The sequence below is a fragment of the Spermophilus citellus genome (genome assembly GCF_964194105.1).
Source record: "Spermophilus citellus genome assembly, chromosome: 8".
Classification (NCBI taxonomy): Eukaryota; Metazoa; Chordata; class Mammalia; order Rodentia; family Sciuridae; genus Spermophilus; species Spermophilus citellus.
The window spans coordinates 133,919,321-133,942,489 of record NC_138189.1 but is presented as its reverse complement, the minus strand read 5'-3'; the positions used below and the strand labels follow the sequence as shown (position 1 = coordinate 133,942,489).

Genomic DNA, 23,169 nt, shown 5'->3' with positions numbered 1-23,169 from the left:
CTACAATCAAAATGTATGTGATTTTTTATTTCATCTGTTCATAGACACATAAAAGAAACAAGCATGTCTCATTCTCTTACGATGATATCTTACTTTTGTAAATGAAAAACTTCTAACTTTCCTTGTCCTTCAAGTCAAAGACAATAAATCTCAGAGTCTTCAAAATTTATTCTCGCACAAGGTCTAGTAAATGGGAAATCCTAATGCCTAACTTATTTTACAACTTAAAATTTCAATATCTCTCTCCTAAATTTGTATGTCTTAATATTGTTCCTAACTCCCATTTTTCCTTCTCCTTCATTTTTGGTTGTTTCTTCACAAAATTGCAATCTCAGCTTCATAAAGATTCTACTCCCTGTAGCATAGGAGTGTCGAACTAGGTACACAGTTGCACACGCATATTAGTCTCACCATCAGGCATTGCTAAGTCTTCCTGTGAACTGCCTCATCTTTGTTAGTACCTCCTCTTGGCTCTCAGATCTCTCTGACAAACAGTAGCCTGCTTCTCTCTTTCTTGAGTCCCGGGTAGCCAGGGTCTCCCAAACCGTCAGTGGTGCTTTCCTTGGCCCTTGGAACTTCCTTTTTGCCCTTATCCTACAGATCCAGTCTCAATTTCATATCGACCTAAGTTCAGTTAACTTAGAAATATCTTTTGGAAAATCATTTTGTGAAAGGACATTGGAGATGACTGAGGGCACAGAATGTCAGATAAAGCAAATAAAATATTTAGATAAAGTTAACAGCTCACAATGAAATGATGTAAGACCAATGTTTTCACTGATTTCTGATTTTTTGAATGAATCATTCACCAAAATCTTTTCTCTATATTGGTGAATTTTATAAAACTGTCACCATCCTCAGTCCCCATATACAAGACACAATGACTTAAGGCATCTTGACCACCAGTGGCCCACACCATTTGATATTAGCTTCAACATTGACCCTTGGCTGTCATTTTCACCCCTAAAACTGTAGCTTCAGTGAAAAATGAAGAAAATCAAGCAGAAAAAATGAAACCAATGAAGGACAGGATTCCTGGAGTGTTGACAGCTACCTGGCTGTTAGCCATTTCTTTTTATGCCAAACTAAAATAGTAAAAAGCTAACAATTATACCCTATCTTACAGCAACTATGTCTTTGAAGCACAAGGTGCTTAACAAATATATTTTCTCCATAAATATTAGCCTTTCATTTGTTCCTGGAATAAGAACTGAAATAAAGAAAAACATTTCATGATAAATCGAGGCACCACATGAATAGAAAAATAAATCTTAATGAACCAAGTTTTCAAGTTTAACACCATCCGTCTCAATGCTCTATCCATAAGGTTTACAATGTGTGGAGAGAGGCATGGATTTAGAGGTATGGTGTTCACATAAGAGTTGACCATTTCTACCTGGACCCTCATGACTCATCTCCTGTATCTCTGGCTCCTCCTTCTACCTTAACCTAAATTTATGTTTTTAAAAATTTTAAATGAATAACATATCAAGCAATATTCCTTCTCTAAATCCAGTGGAATAAAGAAGAACTAATTTTGACTTTGGCTTTAAAACTATTATGTATTGCATTTAAAAAAAATTAAAAAATGTATTGCATTTATTTTTATTAGTGCCTTTTATTAGTTACACATAACAGTGGGGTTCATGTTGACATATTTATAAATGTATATAACATAGTTTTCTCTACTTTGATTCTTAGTACTTCTTTTTTCCCTCCCCTCTTCCCTCTCACTTGGTCTCCTGCTTCTACTCTACAGATCTCCCTTCTGTTTGTTAGACATCCCCCCTTTTTATTCTTTTTTCTCTCTAGCTTCCCTGTATGACAGAAAATATTCCTCACTCAACTTTCTGAGTCTGGTTTATTTCATTTAGCAATGCTATCCAGTTCCATTCTTTCACCAACAAAATTATATAATTCCATTGTTCTTTTTTAAAAAATATTTTTAGTTGAATATGGACACAGTACCTTTATTTTATTTATTTTTATGTGGTGCTTAGGATGGAACCCAGTGCCTTACATGGGCTAGGCAAGCGCTCTACCACTGAGCTACAAACCCCAGCCCCATTCATTGTTCTTTATGGCTGAGTAGAATTCTATTGTGTGTGTATATATAAATATCTCTATATATACACACACACACCACATTTTCTTTATCCCATTAGTTTACTGATGGGCACCTAGGCTGGTCCCATAACATTGATGTGCTTGCACCACCACATAATATATTGATTTTAGTTCTTTTGGTAAGTACCAAGGAGTGGGAGAGCTGAGTCATATGGTGGTTCCATTCCTTGTCTTTAGAGGAATCACTACTTTCCAAATTAGTTGTACTAATCTCCACTCCCACCAACAATGTATAAGTGTACCCCTTTCTCCACATCCTCAGCAGCAGTTATGGTTATTTGCATTCTTCATGATTGTCAGTTTAACTGGGGTAAGATAAAATCTCAGTGTAGTTTGATTTGCATCTCCCTGATTGTTTTAAGCATGCTGAACATTTTTTCATATATTTGTTGGCCATCTGTTTTTCTTCTTTTGAGAAATATCTCTTTAGATACTTTGCCTACTTATTAAGTCATTAGTTTTTAAACTTCTCCATCTATCACATAATAGGCTAATCATGTGCTCAGTGTTGCAAAACTTTATGCTACGAGAAGACAGTGGAACAAGGCAATGGACCGAGGAGGAGGGTGTCCATGACCCCAAGATGCTTCTGACCTCTGACTTACTCGACTGAAAAGACAGGCTGGAGCGGCCCTTCTCTGAGTCACTGTCAGATGAGAGATCAGAGTGAGCCACAGATGAAATTAACAAGGTACCCAAAGCCAGATAAGGGATGGTAGGGGTGCTGGGGAGCAAATCCCCCTGGATGAGTCCCTTAGAAGTGGCTCTGAAAGGACGGAAACCTCAGGACTGAAGTCTAATTTGGCATAAGTCCTTTCTTTTGAATTGGCCACCAGACCTGTCGCTGTGGTCAGAGTGAAGATGCAGAGTGCCCTTGGGAAGTTTCTGATGCTGTGAAGTGCCCTGGCATCCAGAAGAAAGAAGAGTGAGCATCTGGCTCAGGGCAGCATATGAGAACATGACTAGCAAAGTACGAGACCTGATTATTTTGTATGCAGGGTTGATCTTAATGAAAGCAGAAGGAAATATGCTGCCTAGGATATTTAGTTCTTCATATTTTAATGAGGAACCAGTTGTGGCTTCTATTGTAAAGACCAGTGGGGCTTGGAAGAAGCATCAATAATTTGCAGGTAAAGTCTGCAGGTTCAGAGTCATCTTGTATTAAGCAAGAGCTCTGGGCTTTACTGAACTACCCTGGCAGATTTCAGTATGTCTCCTACCGCCAAGCCAGGCTTTAAGATACAGTGTGTTAAACAAGCAATCCGGTCACTGGCTAATTTCTTACAGGAATGTGGTACTTTAAAGCAGAGGACTCACAAGAAGGTTGGTTTCCTGGTTTTCACATCTTATGCTGAGAAGAAATGATTCATGAAAACTCAGTCTGTGGGAATTTAGGACCTTGGTGTTCAATCATTTCAGTAGTGACCGTGTGCTGCCCATTCTCAGGGGATGCTCTCAGCATTGGGATATAACAGTGGACAAAATGTAAAACCCCTCCTCTCTCAAAGGGCTGTTTTTCATAAAAAGTCGAGGTCTACACACATGCCTGCCCATCCCAAGTACACATGAACTTCTCTCTCTGGAATGTCATTTCCCCACTTACAACTGGCAGTTTTTTAATCTTTCCAAGACTCAGTTTTTAAGAGTCTTTTTAAAAAACTTCTCCCAAGATGCTGAATTGCACCTTCCTCTTTTGTGAACCACTGTCCTCTGCATTTCCATTGAACCTCTTGGCATCCTCGGTTGTTCTTGTTTACAAATGGTCTCTCCCTAGAGATGGTCTTCTCCTTCAGGTCAGAACACTACTTATTCACAATTTACATCTGGGGCAGTGGTTCTCAAACTCTAGCACATCAGAAACACCAGGAGGGCTAGTTAAAACACAAACACAAATTACATTTGGAAAAATAAGAAGCCAAGGATAGCCAAAGAAATCCTTAGTGAGAAAACTGAAGTAGGAGGCATCACAACACCAGACCTTAAATTATATTAGAGTTATAGTAATAAAAACAGCATGGTATTGGCAACAAATCAGACATGAAGACCAATGGAACAGAATAGAAGACACACACACACATACAAAAACAAACAAACAAACAAAAAACCAAACTCACATAAATACAATTATTTCAAACTAGACAAAGGTGCCATAAACATCATTTGAAAATATAGCCTCTTCAGCAAATGGTGTTGGGAAAACTGGAAATCCATTTGTAGTAAGAGTTTAACTCCTATCTCTCATCCTGCACAAAACTCAAAGTAGATCAAGGACCTATGCATTAGACCAGAGTCCCTGTGCCTCTGAGAAGAAAATGTAGGCCCAGCTCTTCACTGTGTCAGCTTAGGAACTGACTTCTTCAACAAGACTTGTAAAGCACAAGAAGTAAAACCAAGAATCAATAAATGGAACGGTATCAAATTAAAGAGTTTTTTTATAGCAAAGGAAAAAATTAAGAGTGTGAAGAGAGAGCCTAAAGAATGGGAGAAATCTTTGCCATCTGCACCTTAGATAGAGCATTAATCTACAGAATATTCAAAAAACTAAAAAAAAAAAATTAACATCCAAACAAATACCCCAGTCAATAAATGGGCAAAGGACCTGAACAGATACTTCACAGAAGAAGAAACACAAATGGTCAACAAATATATGAAAAAATGTTCAACGTCTCTAGCAATTGCAGAATGAAAATTATCAAGGATGCAAGTAACAACAAATGTTGGCAAGGATATAGGGGAAAAGGTTCACTCATACACTGCTGGTGGGACTGAAATTGGTGTAAACACTCTGGAAAGCAGTATGGAGATTCCTTAGAAAACTTGGAATGGAACTACCATTTGACCCAGGTATCCCACTCCTTAGCTATACTCAAAGGACTTAAAATCAGTACACTACAGAACACAGCCACACTGATGTTTATAGCAGCTTAATTTACAATGGATAAAGAAAATGTGAGATATATACACAATGGAATAGTACTCAGCCATATAGAAGAATGACTTTATGACTTTTGTTGATAAATGGATGGATCTGGAGATCATCATGCTAAGTGAAATAAGCCAATCCCCAAAGACCAAAGGCCAAATGTTCTCTCTAGTATATAACTTCAAACACACAAAAAGGATGGGAAGGGGGAAGAATAAAATTTCAGTGAATTAAAGAAAGGGAAATGAAGGGAAGGAAGGGGGGATAGAAAAAGGAAAGACAGTTGAATGAATCTGATGTAACTTTCCTGTGTTCATATATGAATGCACCAAAGTGAAACTCCACATCTTATACAGCCACAAAAATAGGATCCTAAATAGAATAAGTTATACTCCATGTATGTATAATATGTCAAAATATACTCTATTGCCAGGTATATCTAAAAAGAAGGTATAACACCTCCCCCCCCCCACACACACAAACAGCCTGGCCCCACCCTTAAGAGTTTCTGATTCAGAAAGCCTAAGGAGAATGAATGATGGGAGAGGGTAGAATGGTGAGAATTTGCATTTCTAATAAAGGTTCCAGGAGGTGGTGCTGTTAAGCTGAGGTTCACACTTTGAGAACCAGTACTCTAGCACACATAGTAGGTACTCAATAAATCTGTTAATTAGTGAATGGCTACAATAAGTAGGTTAAAAAAAAAAAGGAGCTTGACAAGGTTTCCTTTCCATTCTTCCAACTCCATTCAGCTGAGTTACAAAGTTCCACTCAACTCATAGATCTAAGAAAGGATCACACTGGCCTCCCACCCCACTGTGTCCTATAAATACAGCAGCGACATTTTTTGTGCACTTTCATGTGGCAGTCACTGCTTTTCAATGCTAAATGTGTGTCCAACAGTTTGATATTCAGCAATGCCTTGAGAGAAACTAGTTCCTACCCCCATTTTCATATGAGGCAACAGTGACACAACTTAAACAACCTGACCTGGGTCATGAAAGTTCGAAGAGACAAAGCCAGGATCTAAATCCAGAAATGTAGCTCCAAAGCCCTCTCACTTCATCCTACATCCACTGCATATTTATTACAGATGACACAGGCACCAGAAATGGGGAAGGGGGCAGAGTGGAAGCCCAAACTGGACTCTCCTTTCCTCACCGATGTGAGAATGGCAGGGGTGGGGGGAGGCGAGGGGGTTTGGGGGAGGCATACAGGAGCACATGCGTCCATCTGCCTCCATGGGTTGGGGAACAGGTTCCTTTCTCGACTGGAGCTCCTGATCTGAATTACAGGAAGCAGGAGATGATGTGAGTGGCTATTTTCTCAACACTGCCAAGGAGGGTAGTGACTGGTAGGGCTGGGGTGGGGTAGATGCCTCACAGAGGAGTTAATGCAGTGCACACAGTGGATGCCGTAGGGCATTAGGGCCTCATTTTCTAACCTGGCAGAGAAGGGCTAAGTGGAAGCAGGACTGACTGCCATCAATCCACTCAATTTAGAAATTATTTCATTTGTAAAGAATCGAGGAGTTGAGTCGGTAAATATTATGGGGCCAAACTAACCAGACTCAGGAAGACAAACGAGTGACAATTTCTGATGAAGAGACGCTGACTGTCTGCAGAATCACACTTATCAACCAGCAGTTAGAAAACAGATGGTGCGTTTTAAATCACTCCTGTAAGTGAGCTGACCTGTAAACTGTCATTAATGCACAGGGTCTTCACTGGCTCTGCTGTGTAATCAGCCTTTTATCTCCTATCAGGGAAATCCATTAGCCACAGGCAACGCCACTACTTGTGTCTCTTCTCAGCTATTAAAACATTATTGTATTAAATAATTCACCCTTGATGATTGGCCTTCACTTTCATTAGCATCATATTCAGGGGAAAATAAGAATAGATATTTACATTTTATACCATAGAACGATGAACATGAAACCTCTCTGGCTAGAAAATCAGGAAGCAGCAGCTTCAGACATAGAGCAGGATTTGTTCCTTTCCCACCCTATTTCCATTCTTTCTACACGGCCAAGAACCCCAGTCCCGGGGGAAGGAGGGCAGGGAGGGACAAGCTGTCTATCCCATCTAACTCTTGCACCTGCTTTTTTCAGACACACTCAGACTCATATCTCCTTCCTGTTCCCAAACCAAGCATTTAGACAGGAGAAGGGAGAGTCTCGCAAATTTTTCCAGAATTCTGCCTTTCCCCATGAACTATGGTTCTGTCTTTCCTGCATTTCCTGTGCCCCTTCTCTCACAGGGATACCTGCAAACTAAGTTGACTACTTACACACAATTGATGAGTCACTTGTATATCAGGTGACGGACTCAATGTGAAAATGATGACAACTTTACCAACTTAGGAAAAATGGTGGTTATATAGTCATAATGATTCAGTTGCTTGCATCAAATTAAAATTGGGTTATTGCATAGAAGGAGTATTTAAGTAGAAGAATTGCTCTTTTTTCTAGCTAAATGGTCTTTTTTTCTTCTCTGAGAAATCAAGAACAAAATAGGTTTTAATGACATTTTTAAAGATAAAAAATTATATACAACATGGCTTCACTTTTGTTTATATGCAAATGTATACTTTCTATTTTATTGAGGTATAACTGATAATATCACATAATTCAAGGTATATGACATGAGGCTTTGATAATATGTAAACTGTGAAATATTAACCCCAGTCAAGCTATTTAACATATCTATCATCTCATCTAGTTTGCTTTTTATTTATTTGGTGAGAATACTTAAGATCTACTGTTAACAAATTTTAATTGTGCAATAAATGATTACTAACTAAAGTAACCAAGCTGAAATGCTACAAGGTGTCTAGAACTTATTCATTTTACAATGGCAATTTTTTTCTTTAAGTATTTTTATTAATTATTAATGGACCTTTATTTATTTATTTGCTTATATGTGGTGCTGAGAATCAAACCCAGTGCCTCACACATGCTATGTAAGCACTCTATCACTGAGCCACAACCCCAGCTCTACAACGGCACCTTGGTACCTAGTTCTCCTGCCCCAAACCCTGTACCTCTCTTCTACTAAGTTTCTATGAGTTTGACTTTTTTTGATTGTTCATATTAAGTGAGATCATGCAGCATGCAGTATTTGTCTTTCTGGCTTATTTAATTTAACTTAAAATCCTCCAGCTTTATACGGGTTGTAATTTAATAACACGTAAAATACTAGTTTAAAATGTAAGATGAAAAGCTTATCTTCCAATAATTTTGATAGAAACTTTTTTTCCCCCCAGTGCCGGGAGGGGGGAGCGCGGGGGGGGGGACTCAGGGCCCAGTGTATACTTAAAATCTCATTCTACCATTGAGCTATGCCCCAGCCCTGATGGAAACTTAATGGTCATGGTCATGGATTCAGGTTACAATAAACTGTAAATTGGCTTTTTCTAACATAAAGAGGGCAGCTTCCAGGACATGGAGAGCAGAGGCAGGTATATGCAGAGGCGTCTAGGAACAAATTTTGCTCCCTATTCCCTGACAAAAGGCTTGATCTTGTCAATCTGGAGTTTGTTTTGGGAACCAAAGAGCTTGCTCAATTTACTCCCTCAAATAGAACAAATGCTTACGTTCCTCTAGGAGGGTGCTCAAGGCTTGGTAACCAACAGGTTTGCAGTGGCTCCCATTCTGGCAGGACCCTACGCCCCCCCAGAGCTGGTGCTAGAGGGGGACCAAAGGGCAAGGGAGAAGGAGGCTAAGAGAGAGCTGCCGCCAGCTCATTTTGTGTCTCCACCTCACTCCTGTTAGGTCGCAGGAGTTTCAGGCCAGCAATGAAATTGATATCTCTGGTCACTGGTCCTTAAGAGGGGAGGGAGTTGATCAATGTCACCTCTAATGTGTTTGAAAGTTGCTTAGAAGGCTTCTCCTTGCATTCCCTCCAATGATGGGTCAGTAAGGTGGGGAGCCCTGGCAGGAGCATTTATTAAAGTTACCAGTGATTACTGTCCTTCACTAAATTCTGAGAACAACCTCTCTGTGATTTACACATGCAGTAAGAAGACAAGCTATTAAGGACTCCAAGAGGAGAAGATTCATCTTCACTTTCTTTAGGAACAAACACTCTGGGCAAGAGGCTGAGAAACTGGCTCCTCTAAGGAGCAACTGGGGCAACCAAATGGCTAGTTCCTCTTTGAGTGCTTTATGTTTATTTTTAACATTTTATGTATCTCACACACATGTGATCATCAATTATGCAACCATAATTGAGAACACAGTATAAAAAATAATCCCCGTATTATACATGACATTAATGGCTGTATATATTACTTTTGTTGATGGTGATGCAATTAAAATTTTTTTTTATCACAGTCAGCCAATTACCAGGGAAATAATTGTTGATTATAGATTCAAAGGCCACCCCTGATCTTTCTGACCCAGACCTCTCCCTTCTATGAATTTCTATTAAACTCAGTCTGAATGACAGTTTAACAGTTACTTTTTTCTCTAAATTCTTCCCATATTCTTTATTCCTGTTTACCCACAATAAGCAATAATTATGCCTCATTCTTCTTTGTCTCCCACATTACTTAGATTACAGATGTTTAAAAAACAGTAATTGAATGCTGATAATATATCTTAAAAAGAAACCGTGTCTCCCTGAAGGCAGGCTTTGAGGAATAACCTAGAAGGATCATTCAAGGAGAGGAAGCCCAGGGTAAAAAAAAGGTCTTGTGTTCTCTACCAACTTTACAACTAAAGTTAGTCTCAAGTTACGTAATCTTCTTGGACCTCTGTTTTCTCATACAATGTGAGGATAACACCAACCTTTAAAGGTAGTCAGTTTGTTACATGGGCCTATGCATAAAATACACATAATAGCTACTCAATAAACATTACCTTTCCTACCCATCCTGGAAAAACAAGGTGTTGTATGCAGTGTTGTGACCATGCAAGTCTACTGGCCTTAAGAACTGCTGAAATGGAAACTAACTGAAGAGACAGGCAGGTCAGGGGGACGAGGTAGCCTGGAAAGAGGCTGGTGTGTCTGCATTGTGTGTATATGTATTGGTGTACGTGTTCACATTTGTATGTTTGTATATACGTCTAATTACCACAGTGCCTTATAAATACCTATCTACTTGACTAGGGGCCAAGTTATAAGAGATTGATCGACACAGCAGCATAGCCAGTAGCTAGTGGTGCCCCCATTTACTTAAGGGGTGCTTACATGATACCGAATGGGTAAGCATGTAGGTAAATGCCAAATATCCAAATACCCCCTACGTAGGAAAATGATGTCACCTATAAACTCTGAGGATACTTGCTTTCAATAGTGGTCAAAGTTTGGACCCTAGTTTCAAGAGGTATTGAAGTTTAATTGACCTTGATGGCTGGGAAGAGCAGAGGTAAGGCTTTCCATAGTACAAGCATTAAGTGTTACTGATCTTCCTGTGCCAAGCATGAACTTATTTGAATAAAATGGTGGGCTGCAAAACTTTGGAGCTCGGGACCATAACAACATAATCCAATATATGGTTTCCTTCAATCACAATTATGTGCAATTAGACTGACTTGTTTTTACGGTGTGAACAGTCATCTCTGTGCTTCTTTACCTTAACTTTCAAGGGGAGTAAGATAGAAGTTTAGACATTGCTTCCTTGCATTCCTCTTCTTAGGGTCTGCCTCATGTGGCTGGAAGAAGTTGTGAAGTAGTTACTGTGGAGACTTCAAGGGAACAGGAGCCCATAAGGAGGCCTTCACTCCGCCCGATGAGGGCCCTGGCACTGCTGACCAGAATTAAAACCCAACAGCCTGATTTCACTGCTGAGCTGCTTCACCCAGCACGGGGGCCTCGTCCACCTAAACATCACACCACACTACTTTTAAGTTTTATAGTCTCTCTCCTTCAATCTTCTCTATTATATGCTGCTGAATAAAGAACATAATAATGGCTGCTAAACATACTGTTAGTGATAAACCACATCAAAGGAAAGGAAAGAGATGCAAGTTTTTAAGTGATGTTAGACATAGCAGAAAATCAGAACTATGCCTATGAAAAAATCTGAAGCAAGCAGGAGATCCCTTGAGAAACATTAGCAGTTTCTACCACCATCCCCTGCTCCTCAAATTAAAATGTTTCTTTCAGCCTGAAATTCATGCAAAAAACCACCTTCTATTTAATGAAATGTTTTGTATTTAATAATCTCCTTTGAAATATGATGATACTGGGGATACTTAGAATTTCTACCTTGAGTTTTAATTATCTGTGTCCATATCCTAGTGTCTTTTTTTAAACCAAAAGCTCTTTCAGGGAAGGGTTAGTGTTACAGTTTAGACATGTGGTTCCCCCAAAAGCTCATGTGTGAGGCAGTGCAAGAAATTTCAGAGGTGAAGTGATTGGGTTATGATCAGAGCATTAATCCACTTGAACAGATTAACTGGGTGGTAATTGTAAGTAGGTAGGGTGTGGCTAGAGGAGGTGGGTAATTGGAGGAATGCCTTTGGGGTACATATTTTGTCCCTTGTCTAGAGCGTTCATCTCTCTTTGCTTCCTGGTGCCATGTCCTGAGCTGCCTTCCTCCACCATACTCTTCTGCCCTGATGTTATGCCTCACCTTGGTTCCAGAACAATGGAGCAATGGAATCAGCTCTCCTATGGATGAAACTGTGAGCTCCAAATAAACTTCCTCCTCTAACTGTTCTTATAAGGTCGTCTGGTCACAGAGGCAAAAAAAAAAAAAAAAAAAAAAAAAAAAAAAAAAAAAAAACAACCTAACTAAAATAATCAGTGTCAGATTATCTTTGTAATACTCAAATATGGTATAAAATACTAGGTGTTTTGTTTAATAATATTCAAAAAAGTAATTTATTTTTCAGAGCAAATAAAAGACTTTATGAGTATGGCTGTGATCTAACCTCCTAACCATTTATTTATTTACCGTTTGGATCATTCTAGTCATTAATTACTCAACCATCTTTCTACTGCCCTCCTTCCAGCAAATATTTATTGAATACCTGGCACTGGAGGTAAGATCATGAATATGACATGCATGATTCCTAGTCCAATAGAAGCTAAATCTTGTGAACACTTACCACTTATAATATTATTTCATAAGGAAAATGACTAAAAAGATTTCAAGTAGTAAATTTATATGTGCAGTTTTTAAAGCTGGACAAGGTCTTAATTAACCCCCAAGACAAATTTCATGGACTGAGGTATTTGTACTCACAAAATAAATAAAGGCAATGGTTGCCCTTGCCCAAGTCAGATAACAGGTAATGTGTATGAAAATGCTTTGGGCTTTGGGTCTGCTACGGTCTGAATGTTACCATGCCCTACAACAAGTTCACAAGTTGAACCCCCAGCCCATTAAGAGGTAAGCTTTGTGGAGGGGAGTAGGTCCTGACTGCTGCCCTCATGAATGGGATTAGTATTCCTATACAGGAGACCCTAGGGAGCCAGGTGGCTCTTTCCATCACTCGAGGATACAGCAAGAAGGAGCCATCTATGAACCAAAAGCATGCCTTCGCCACGTACAGAATCTGCCTTGATCTTGAAGGATCAAGAATCTGGCTTCAGAAGCATGAGAAACTAATATCTGTTGTTTGTAAAGTCACCCAGTTTATGGTATTTTGTTATAGCAGCCTGAACACACTAAGATAGGATCTTAGGAATAAAAGGTAATATTTCAGGAAAAGTTTCACTGTTCTTCCTGTGACTGTGATACTCATAGTAGAATTTACATATATGATTATAAGATTATAGATTATACATGGTTATAGAATCTTATGGTTTAAAATTCAGCCCATCACTAAGGTCTGAAGCGGTAGAACTGTTTCTGCATTTCAGATGTGAGAGAGGAACCTGGGTGTCCTTCTTGGAATTATTTTCTGTTTTTCTCTATGAAGTGCGAAATTTAAGTAGCTAACATCTGCATGGTTATAACATGCTTCCACATACATTTACTCACTACTTCTTATCATAATTTTCAATTTACAGAGGTAAAATCTGAGACCAAGAAAGGTAAAGAAGATTATAATTATATAACTGGTATTTACTGCAAATTAAACCAAAATTTTATGCTTTGTCACTTTACTGTGCCAACTCTCTACAAATAGAAAATGACAGAAACAGTTCTTGGAAAGGCCCACAATGACCACTATCTTGTTTAAACCAATAGTTGCTTCTCAAACTTCATTTATTTGAACTATTAGCAGCATTTGAAGTAGTTGATCATTGCCCCCCTTTTGAAATACATTCTCAGCTAGACTTCTGGAATATCAAAATCTCTTGGTGTTCCTTCTAGGCAAATTGGCCATTCCTTGGCCTTCCTTGCTGTTCTCTTGATACAGCAATGCTCTAGGCCTTGAACTCTTGTATCTTCCTTTTCTATTCTCCATTTGCTTCTAGTCTAACTTAAAATCCACCTCAGTGCTGACCTCTCAAAGTGAATATCTTTAGTTCAGACTCCCCTTGGATTCCAGACTCACACTGTCAAAATTGCTGACCTGAGGTCTCTACCTAGCTGTCTAAAAGGCAGCTAGTCTGAACACAGTGAATACTGAACTCTAGAGTGTCTTCAACCTGCTCAACAGGTTTTCCCTGTCTTAGTAAATAGCAACTAAATTCTTCAGTTACTGTGGCTTGGAGTCTTCCTGACTCTTCTCTCTCTCATAACCTTCGTTCAGTCTCAGTTCTACTTTCAAGTTCTATTTCCAAATACTTCCCACCACATTTATCCAATTACTCTGGTGCAAGCTAATAGTATCTCTTGTTATGATATTGAACTATCTATCTAATGGTCTTCCTGCCTCCACACTCATCCCTTTACAATCTATTCTCAACCCAGCATCTAGAATCATCCTTTTAAAAAGTATATGTCAGAACATGCCATTCCCTTGATCAAACTCACATACTAGCTTCCTGTTAATACAATCCCAGTGAAGTACTTGGACTGGCTATCCTCAGAGCCTTAACATCTGCTCTTGGCTCAGCCTGAATTTCCCACCCTAGGTATCCACATGGCTCCCTCCTTCACTTTCATCAGGTCTGGCCAAATGTCATTTCAAGAGACACCTTTCCTGAATCATCCTTTTAAAAGGTATGCCAGAACATGCAGTTCCCTTGATCAAAACCCATTTAATAATATCCCATTTCTCTCAAATTAAAATTGCAAGTCCTTACAAAGGACTTTGAGGTTCTATATCATTTGGCCCCTCCTATGCCTCTGACATCAGAAGACTCACTCCTTTATCTCTGCCAGGTCTTTGCTCAAATATCCCTTTCACAGAGAGTCAGAACTTGACCATCCTAATTAAAACAGAACCTTCTCCCTGACTCCACCCTGGCATTTCTTATTTCCCTTCCTTACTTCATTTTCTCTGCAGCACTTAGCATCCACCTTCCACACTGTATTTCTACTTGGCTGTTTCTTTCCATTTTTGCATATAACTTCCATGAGAGCAGAGACATCCTTTTTTATCCTCTTTTTGCTCATTCCTATATCCTGGCACCCAGGAAAGTGCCTGGAGAAGGAAGAACTCAATATAGATGGGGGGATGCAGCTCAGTAGTAGACTGCTTGCCTAGCATGTGTAAGGTCCTGGGTTCCATTCCTAGTACTGAAGGGGGAGGGAAAGAATTTAATACATAGATTGAACAAGTGATGAATAGGTTTAAATAACTTAAATAAAAATTTATAAAGAATGCATAGAGGGGTTGAGGCTGTGGCTCAGTGGTAGGGCGCTTGTCTGACAAGTGTGACGCACTGGGTTCTATTCTCAGCACCTCATATCAATAAATAAAATAAAGGTCTACCAATAACTTAAAAAAATATTTTTTAAAATGCACAGAAATAGAGTTCAGATAGAAAAAAGTGAGGTTTAATTTTTAAGATGAGTGCTTCTATGCTAATGGAAATGACCCAGAAGAAAGAGAAAATTTGATGATGTAGAAGAAAGAGAAATCTATATGATTTATATCACTAAGTGAGCAAGAAGAGATAGCATTACTAAAGGGACTGGCCTTAGATGAGAGTAAAAACAGTTTATCTATGAAAACAGGAGAGGTGGTAAAGAATATGACTATGAATATGGGTAGGTGGGAATTTATCAATTTTCTCTGATTGCTTCTCATTTCCTTATCATTTAATTTCCTTTCAGCATTAGTTGATACAAAAAGAGAGACATTAGAGATTTGAGAGGCAAGGAGAACGTGTGAAATAATTCTCCAAAGTAGAAAAGTGAATGAATTAGGGGAAGGTAGCATGATACCAGGCTCACTACAAGTCAGTTGTCATGAATTTGAAATGAGACCAGTGTCATGGTAGTGTTTGTGTCAGGGTGTTCAGGTGCACATGTGGGAAGAGGTAGAATTGAATTGCAGCAGGCTTAGTACTTTACCAGGTAAATATTAAGCCCTGGGATGAGCAAGATTGTTGATGGTGCATATAATAAAGGAATTGTACTGAGGGATGGGATCTGGGCTGCCTATGATGAGATATGAGGGCATCAGGAGAAGGGTAGGCAGGGATGGGTCAAGGAATTATAAAGGTGACAAGGTAAATGATCTCACCATTCCAGTGAGTCTGAAGAATTTCTGACTTGGAGAGTAAGTCATGAATGAATACAGGACAGAGAGGATATTTGAAAATAGGATTATAGAGGAATGAAGCTTTTCAGCAGTAGCAAAGTCAAGGGACTGACTATTGGGATAGTTGTCTGAGATGAAGTAGAAGTCAACCTTTTTGGAGAAGAGAACTCAGATGCCAGAGTACAGGAGGTCATATATGTGAAGACTGAAAACACCAAGTACTGGTGCACTGTTAAGAAGAAAACAATGGAGGATGCTAATACCTTTCTAGACTGATAAAAAATGAACTGGTTATTACTGAAAACTATGACAAGGAGGGGAAACAGATGGAATTGATGTATTGGCATAGCGTTCACACACACACATACACACACACACACACACACACACGCACACACACAGATTGAATACAGCGGTGCTTTGCAATTGAATTTCATCCCTAGCCCTTTTTAAAAGTTTTGAGCCAGGGTTACCTCAAATTTGTGATCTTCCTGCCTCAGCCTCCCAGGTAGCTAGGATTACAGGTCTGCACCACTACACCGGGTGTACTGGCATAACATACAAAGGAAGCAGGGGATTTTATGCAGAAGGCATGGGAAGTGACCTGGAATTTGTGGTGAGGCACAAGGAAGACACCATACCCCACTTCAAGACTCAGTGACAGGAAACATGCTTGAGGCAGAAACATAAATTGGAAGACACACTTCAGTTGGAGCAAGAAAGGGAAGGGGATATTCTGAGAAGAGGTCAATAATACAGGGACCTGAGATTCCATCAGCAAATACTGCCTTTCATGGCAACTAGGCCTGAATATGAGAAATGTCCATTTTCAAAATATGATAAAATAATACAATCTTCAGGGGTTGTATTAGATTCTTGGACTTCTGCAACAAAGCCCATAAGCTGGGAAGTGTAAAACAACAGAAATGTATTTTCTCACAGCTTTGGAAGTCTGAAATCTGAAACTGAGCAGAACCATGCCACCTCTGAAGTCTGTGCAGGAGCCCTCCTCCGCCTCTGGATTCTGAGGCTTGCTAGGAAGTCCTTGGTGTTCCTTGGCTTGGAGGTGCAGCACTCTAATCTCTGCCTTCACTGCCACATGAAGTTGTCCCTCTGTGTTCGCCTCCTCATGTGACACTGGTCATACTGGATTAAGGGCCTATCCTACTGCAATATGACCTCATCTTGGCTAATTACATCCTGCAATGTATCCCATTTTCAAAAGAAGCCTCATTTCGACTTATTGGAATTTAGGACTTTAATGTATTCTTTTGGGGAAACAATTCAACTCATAACAGCGGTGCAGAGAAAAAAACAGTATGCCTTTTATGCACATGTTTGTATTTTAAGGTGGCCCCCATGTTTAAGAAATTCATGGTTTATAAAATTCACAATGACCTAACCAGAAAAAAAAGTATGTACTGTGCATGTGATTTAAAGTCATATAACCTATTAAGTACCTATTAATGTGCAATGATGTTCCTAAACCTACTGGGAGAGTCCAGTTGGCTCAGAAGGGAAGTATTCAACTTTTAAGTTGAGGGTCTTGGAGTTTCTTTCACTATTCTTATAGCTCTATTAGTTTAAAATGTTGAACTACAGCTCACAAGCTCATGGGTCTGAGTTGGAAAGCTTGTAGTAATGTGATGCCACAACAGTAATCAGCTGAGAACATCTGTTATGGCAGGGAGCTGGGAAGGAGAGGGAGAAAAGTGCTCGTTTGGTTACTTCAGCCACCAGCTGAAACAGGGTATCAGAGATTCCAGGCTCTGAGACACTTAAAAATATTACCCCAGGGTTCAATCACCTGTTGTGGCTGTAGCTTGTGTCCTGCTCTTCTTAAATGAATCTCAAGGGTAAGACATGCCATTCGTCTGCAGTGCAGAACATCTAGGCTGTGCAGTCATTTATTGTGCATGTGCTACATACGCAGCTCTGTCCTAGTCCCTTGATGCTCAGTCAGGTCTGTATCCTGCACCCACTGAGAGCAGCTCCAGGAAAACTGGAGTCACTATCAGTCACTTTAGTTTTATTAATGAGAAAATAAAGAGCACCATATTTTTGACCTCTGTCACAGGTCATTGACTCAAGTCTTGGTCAAATAAAAGCACCACAGATGGATACCCACAGGTCCTCACTTCTAGTTTGAGCAAGTAGGTAAGCACATGTCTTTTCTTCCAAATTAATGCAAATATCCACTTTAGGTTTAATTTGACTCACTGCAAATTCTAAACTGGTGGAGTCTAAAATAATGAGGTTTGTTCTGCTGTGGGAAGTGATCTGATTACTTGACTCTTCTTACCTTCTCAAATAGGAGCCGGCATTTCAGGAGGGAGGGTGAGGCTGTGGCTTATTACTTGAAGGTAATGTCTTTCATGAAAGATGCAGAATCCAACTGTTTAGTAGGATATCTATCCCTCTCTATTTCCCACACAGCTGGTAAGAAATGAAGTCCCTCACTCTATTACTCTAATTGAATTCCAACTTGGGTAATTACACTATAATTAAATAAATTCTCCCCATAGTTTCAATTCACTGACAAATAGTGCTAGTCAAACAGCTCTATTTCACTCCCAGAAACACATCCCCACTACATCTCAGTGATAAGTGGAGTGATTTATATTTGGAAGATGTGTGTATGAAAAAATGCACAGTTCATAAAATATTTTAGGTATCATTCATGATTACATATGCTTTGCTCAGCATGAGATAACATTAATTTCTATTATAATCTTTCATCTAATTTCTCATATGCTTAGTGCCAAAAGAAATAAGACAGTTAATTAGCATTCCTTGTTTTCTGTACAATTCTTATGGAGTTAACCAGTGGCTTGTATCTACTTTTATTTCCACTATTATTATTATTTTTTAATTTCGAAAGCACATTCCATTACCTTTGGAAGACAGACTGGGGAAGATGTTACTGTTTCCCATTCTACAGATGAAAAAAACCAAGGCAACCTCCCCCAGGGTGAGGAGCCTAGGTGATACCAGTACCAGCCTTGGAACCTCAGCTTCTTCTGATGCCCTGGCCCACGGTTCTTTTCTGTCAAACATTGGGTCACTATCAATCACTTTAGTTTTATTAATGAGAAAATAAAGAGCAGCAGATTTTTTACCTCTGTCACAGGTCATTAATTTGCAGAAATGAATGATTTAGTCAGGAGGCCTAATAACTGGGACTGAAGTTGTCCTTGGGTTTCAAGATTATGGAGCTCTTTGTATCGGCATGTAACCACTGGATACAGCTCCACTGGGGGGACAGTTCGAATTGTGACGAAAAATGGTGCAGAATTCAACCTTCAATGTTATTCTAAGAATCTCTCTTAAAGGGTTGTAGACGGCTTTCATAAGAGATATTAAAGACAACATCAAAATACTCACAAACAGCAGCAGTAACAGGGGGGTGATAACGATACCCTGAAAGAAATAAAAGAGATAATGATCATTTGTTGGTTGGCAAGAAAGACACTTTCTTTGCTAATTTAAATCTGGATACAAGGAAATGCTATCCTTGTCTCTAATAAAATCTGGGAGATAAAGAAGAGGGAGGCCCCAATCCTGGCTCTCCTACCACCATGCATCGGTATCTCCATTAGATTAGATTATTTGTATTTTTTGGCATATCTGAAGGCACAGGTTTTGAAACAAGTCACTTTGATTTTTACTTTAGTGTCTTACAGAGTGGCTCTACTTTTAGGTCTTGTAAATGAATGTACCCTGCTATTCTTATCAGTTTTCAGAGGTATGAAGTTGATGTGTTGGGTGAGTTTGGCTACTATACGAAATTACTAGTTTATGGTAAACAATAACAATTACCTACTTCACAGTTAAATATAAGTCAATTGATTTGGTTAAGTGATATAATACCTACAGGTAATTGAGCCTGTAGAAGCACACACATGTGTGAAATGCAGCTGTGTTTGAAATATCATGAGGTCCTGTTGTTTTCAAAGGAAGAAATGTTGTTCTAAAAGAAAGTGTGAAATTTTGCCAAGATATAAAAGAACATATTCAAGTGCAAAATTTGATTTTGTACCACAAATTCAATAAAGTTTGAGAAGAATGAAAAAAAAAAAAGAATACAACCACCAATCTTCCTTAAACTTGCTTTTCTCTTTTAAACTTAAGTTCCCTTCCACACCATGGAAGCTGGTGGCTGGCATGCTTGCTCACTCCAAGGCTTTCAACTCTAACTTGGATAAAGTGCCCCTTTTCAGAGAAGACAGGTGGTTTAGTCCCAGTTGGGGTCCTCTCCTGAGCAAAGACCACGTCAACTGTGATGAATGAGATGTCGTGATTTTGTAATGTGAACTGATCTCCCCTAGGAAATGAGCTGGGATCTCAAAACTCATTTCACTTGATTAGACTCCATGTCTCCATGGTGGAAGGCAAGTCTTTCATCTAATTCAGCCACACAGGACCACCTCGGTCCCTCTGCCTCCCCGAGGCAGGAATGAGCAAAAGATTTGTTTTCTTCAATGACAGGGAACAGTTTGAGGCTGTTGCCGATGAGGCGGGATACAAGCTTTAAGGTTTCTTGAAGGTAAATCTTTAAAACTAAGCATTTGAGTTGGGAGTTTACATGACAGGTTTCAGTTTTAGAGCAGCAGATGATTATCCACCCCCTTAGTTCTTCCTTTATCTCTCAACACTTCATTATGATTTATACAAGAAAAAGCATTTCATATTTTCATTAATGCATTCTACTTGGAACTTTAAAATTTCAGAGTCTGAGGCGCTCTCTCTCTCTCTCTCTCTCTCTCTCTCTCTGTGTGTGTGTGTGTGTGTGTGTGTGTGTGAGGGAATGGAGAAAGGGAGAGACAGACAGACAGACTATACACTGTGCCCAGGATCCGTGTCTGGAGCACTTTGTTACTTTTGAAAACAGTGCTCTAGGTATTTATTGTTCTGGTTGTGCTGCACGAGGGACTGGCTTACCATGTCTGATGTTGAACCAGGACTTTTTTGAGTATATACACACATGAATATTCTCAAACAAATTTGTTTTACTGTTAAATAATAGAATGAATGCTTTTTATTATGTAAACTTTTACTATTGGCAAAAAGGAGTAAAACATTTTAAGTGTAATGCTTTTAAATCTATTTATTAAAACATGTATTGTGGCTTATCAACTCCACTGGTGTCTATGAAACAGGTTCTCACTAGCACATTTCAGAGAGACAAACATGCCAAATGCCAAAATTTAGAAGGCACTGTTCTTCAAGGACGTGGAATGTGGTCAGACTTTAGGATGAATTTCAACCTTTACAAGGAGACGTGGAAATAAAACAATCTGGCTATGATGGAGTCACCCAATTTCAAGTTAATTTGTTTAAACATTTATGGAACTTCCACTTATCTGGAAGGCAAGGGTGAATCAGTGGAGGGCAAGAGTGAATCCAACGTGGTGCTTACACTTGAATAACTTATAATCCAGAGGGGGATGCTCATCTATGACCAGGGTTCAATATCGAGTGAGGTATAAGAGTGAATGTACTGGTGTAAGAGGAAAAGTGGTGTGAAAGAAGTGGTGATTATCTCTCTTTGAGAGATCAAGAGAAGGAGGAGACTCTGAACACACAGGAAGAATGAATGGACACTGATCTAGTTGAAAAAGGGCAGGGCTATTGCAGGAAGAGGGAGGGACACTCAAAGCTATGAGAAGTTGAGCACAATGGTAAGAAAGATGTGAAGTAGAGGACCAGAGACCAGATCACCAAAGGCCTCACAGGCCAGGAGAAGGAGCTTGAAGTTCATCCTACTAACAAGAGGAAATTTGTGGATTATTTAAGGTGAGGGTATAATGAGTTGGTAAACAATTTAGTATATGGAGAATGGATGTGACTTGGCTTATAACCTAACCTGGTTTTCTCTTTCTCTATCAGTTCACCTAAATGCAGGTAAAAGAAACTGAAAACTTGAATTAATGTTAATTATGAAATACCACTAATAACACTAATAACACTTCTAAGAAATAACAAGAGTTATGATAGAATAAGATTTTTTACCTAACAAGAAAGTGAGCACTGTGACCATTCTGGACATTTGTCTTGTATTGGAGGAATTCATGTCACACATGGGGACACATGTTCTTCTGGATATTCATTTTGTTAATGGAATGATAATTATATTAGTAATAATACTAGTACTATTAATAATGGTATCTTGCTTCAGTGTTGTTAAGTATATTTGAAGACTTGACCATTCCCTATTGAAGGATTTAGGTTACATACCAGCTCCATTTTATACACAAGGAAACAGGCTTAGAAAAGCCAAGCAACCAAACCCAAGGCCACACAGAAAATAAATGGCAAATCCTGGACTTGAGCCAGCCTGAGCCAACTCTAAATCTTGAGCTGACTCCATTATACCACTGGTCACTGGGAAGCAGATCACAGCTACCAGTATGGTTTTCTACAGAGTTCTATTCTTAACATGCATGTAGGGATTAGTTGCCATATGATCTTTGTCTCCAGTTGACAACAGATTCTTAGAGATGCCGTCATTTCTGGAAAGCAGTGCACAGTTATCTGCAGGTTTCTCAGCATGAACACTTTAAATATCTACAGTCACCAACACACAATAGTTTCTTTGCAGCTCTTCCAAGGACTTATAATATTTATTTCTAAAATGTTACTAAGTAGGATGTATTTTCTAATTGTGAGTTAAATACTCCTCATTCTTTTTTCAAGAATGGATGTCCACGTCTATTAATTAAACTGAATTATTATATAATGCTGAAATGTGCTTTTCAGTTGTATCAGGAAATGAGTCAGCCATGATGCCACTAACTCTGACAAGAGCACCATAATTAGGTTTTGGGGAAGTCATCATAACTATTATTAAAATAACAATAGCTAATACTTATGGGTACTATTATTATCCTCAAACACTAGGCTTACCTAGTGAGCTTTAGAGACGCTGGGTGATGTGGGAGGTGGCAATGCCAGGTACTGAGCCTCTAACTCTTTGGCTCCAGGGTCTGTGACTTCTGAATGGTGTACATAAAATCTTTGCAATATGAAGCTATTTCTTTAGCATTATATTTTAAGAGTAAATCTGAGATGAGCTTAGATTCAGTATGTCTTTGTGATGACATGCAACAAATTGAGAAATAGGCCATTGTGTGATAGGGATGATACACATTTTTTTAAAATCAAGTTTTTGCAAATATCAATGTTAAAAAGGATGAAATAAAAATTTAAACTGTGACAGCAATAATCATTGAAAGTGGGAAATTCAAATCAAGATTTTATTTTCTATTGGTCAATAAAAGGCTCAGTTTAGGGCTGGGGATATAGCTCAATTGGTAGAGTGTTTGCTTTTCATATACAAGGCCCTGGGTTTGATCCCAGCACCACCTCCCCCCGCCAAAAAAAGTCTCAGTTTAATTTATTCTCCTTCCACTTTCCTAAGAGAATTCTACACAAATGGGGGGAAAAAACCCTCAAAATATGTGGTGGAAGAGCACTTCTAGCAAAAGATGTTAGCCCTCCTTGCAGATGCAAGGTCAAGACATAGTTTTTAGCATCCTTGCATCGGGGATGGCATGTAAAG

General features: G+C 39.1%; 1 protein-coding gene across 4 annotated transcripts in view; it reads right to left on the bottom strand.

The window, feature by feature from the left end:
• Nucleotides 1-23,169, bottom strand: part of SLC10A7 (solute carrier family 10 member 7) — a 257,657-nt gene that overhangs the window by 48,873 nt on the left and 185,615 nt on the right. For all 4 annotated transcript variants that reach the window (XR_014023255.1, XM_081303699.1, XM_081303698.1 and 1 more), the window contains exon 6: nt 18,993-19,028. Coding sequence is in view for 3 of the 4 variants with exons in the window: in XM_081303699.1 (XP_081159825.1) it covers nt 18,993-19,028 (36 nt within the window). In the remaining variant the exon portion in view is untranslated. The remainder of the gene's footprint in view (nt 1-18,992; nt 19,029-23,169) is intronic.